Below are 2,500 nucleotides of genomic sequence, written 5' to 3'. Positions count from 1 at the left end.
CACACAAACACACACACACACACACACACACACACACACACACATACACACACACACACACACACACACACACACACACACACACACACACACACACACACACACACACACACACACACACACACACACACACACACAAACACACACATACATATATATATATATATATATATATATATATATATATATATATATATATATATATATATATATATATATATATATATATATATATATAAACACAAACACAAATGCACACACAGCTTACCGAGTGGTCTGCAGGAGCTTCATTTGCAGGCAACAAATCAACATTACAAGCCACCTCCACTTTGCCCTCATGTGGAAAAGCCATGGATTGCACTCCTGCAAGTAAATTCATTGATTGAGAGTATCTGCTGCAACAAAAATAAAATATAATGAATTGGTATAAAATATGACTGATAAAAAATAAGAAGGTAAAAGTAGTTATAGTATAAGTATAAGTATTAGTAAATATAGTATAAGTAAAGTTTAAGTATAAGTAAGTATAGTATAAGTAAGTATAGTATAAGTAAAGTATAAGTATAAGTAAATATAGTATAAGTAAAGTTTAAGTATAAGTATAAGTAAGTATAGTATAAGTAAGTATAAGTAAGTATAAGTATAAGTAAAGTATAAGTGTATGTAAAGTATAAAGCACAAGTAAAGTATGAAGTGTAAAATATAAGTAAAGAGTAAAGTATAAGAAAAACATAACCAAAAATTAGAAAAGATAAGTAATAAACATAAACAGAATAGATAAAAAAGAAAATATAAGTAAAGGCTAAAGTAAAGCATAAAGGAACAAAGAAAGTATAAGTAGAAAGCATAAGTAACCTAAAGTACATAAAGTTCCGTCTAAGTAAATTACAGACCATAAGTAAACATCAATGAAATAAGAACTATTTAATAATTATGATTAAGCTGTGACTATTTCAGCTTTTGACGTTACCCCTATCACGTACACAGACATGGACAAAACGCTTACACACATGTGCGTTTATGTGTGTATGTACTGTGCATATATATGTTTTGTTGTTGTAGTTGTTGTTTTATGTATGTATGTTTAATGATATTGTCTATTTGCATGTATTGTATGTTTGTATGTATGTATGTATGTATGTATGCATGCATGCATGTATGTATGTATATGTATGTATACATGTTTACCATGTATGAATTTATGAATGTATGTATGTACGTGTATAAATATGTATCTGTACATATTTATATGTGTATTCGGGCGTGTAAATGTGTGTATTTGTGTATGTATGCATATATATGTGTACGTATGTATACATATGTATTTATGTGCGTGTGTGTGTGTTTTTTTCTTTGCAAACTGTCTGTTTATTTGTTTGTCTACTTATGCGTATGTATGTACATTGTTTAGCCGTTTATGTATTTGTTTGTTTGTATATTCGTTTATTCGTTCGTTTGTTTGTAAGTCTGTTTGTTTGTCTGTTTCTGTTTTTTAGTTTGTTTTTATGTCTGATTGATTGTTTGTTTGTCTGCTTGTTTGAATGTTAGTTTCTTTTATTGTTTGTCTGTTTCTTATGTCCGTATTTCATTGTTTGATTACATCCTTGTTTATTTGTTTGTTTACATCCTTGTTTATTTGTTTATTTACATCCTTGCTTAATTATTTGTTTACATCCTTGTGTATTTGTTTGTTTACATCCCTGTGTATTTGTTTGTTTACATTCCTGTGTATTTGTTTGTTTACATCCTTGTGTATTTGTTCGTTTACATCCTTGTGTAATTGTTTTTTTACATCCTTGTGTATTTGTTTGTTTACATCCTTGTTTATTTGTTTGTTTACATCCTTGTTAATTTGTTTGTTTACATCCTTGTTTATTTATTTGTTTACACCCTTGTTTATTTGTTTGTTTACATCCTTGTTTATTTGTTTGTTTACACCCGTGTTTACATCCTTGTTCATTTATTTGTTTACACCCTTGTTTACTTATTTGTTTATATCCTTGTTTACTTGTTTGTTTATACCCGTGTTTACATCCTTTATTGTTTGTCTGTTTCTTATGTCCGTATTTCATTGTTTGATTACATCCTTGTTTATTTGTTTGTTTACATCCTTGTTTATTTGTTTATTTACATCCTTGCTTAATTATTTGTTTACATCCTTGTGTATTTGTTTTTTTACACTTTGTGTATTTGTTTGTTTACATCCTTGTTTATTTGTTTGTTTACATCCTTATTAATTTGTTTGTTTACATCCTTGTTTATTTATTTGTTTACACCCTTGTTTATTTGTTTGTTTACATCCTTGTTTATTTGTTTGTTTACACCCGTGTTTACATCCTTGTTTATTTATTTGTTTACACCCTTGTTTACTTATTTGTTTATATCCTTGTTTACTTGTTTGTTTACACCCGTGTTTACATCCTTTATTGTTTGTCTGTTTCTTATGTCCGTATTTCATTGTTTGATTACATCCTTGTTTATTTGTTTGTTTACATCCTTG

At 28.2% G+C, this 2,500-nt stretch overlaps 1 protein-coding gene across 1 annotated transcript in view; it reads right to left on the bottom strand.

Moving 5' to 3' along the window:
• The window catches only part of LOC122247341 (uncharacterized), a 127,961-nt gene that overhangs the window by 1,606 nt on the left and 123,855 nt on the right, over nucleotides 1-2,500 (bottom strand). Inside the window, exon 5 of the mRNA XM_043006570.2 lies at nucleotides 269-363. Coding sequence (XP_042862504.2) covers nucleotides 269-363 — 95 coding nt within the window. The remainder of the gene's footprint in view (nucleotides 1-268; nucleotides 364-2,500) is intronic.

The sequence above is a fragment of the Penaeus japonicus genome, unplaced genomic scaffold (assembly GCF_977035675.1).
Source record: "Penaeus japonicus unplaced genomic scaffold, GWHDUDI00000001_assembly GWHDUDI00000034, whole genome shotgun sequence".
Lineage (NCBI taxonomy): Eukaryota > Metazoa > Arthropoda > Malacostraca > Decapoda > Penaeidae > Penaeus > Penaeus japonicus.
This window is presented reverse-complemented; position numbering and strand designations above follow the sequence as displayed.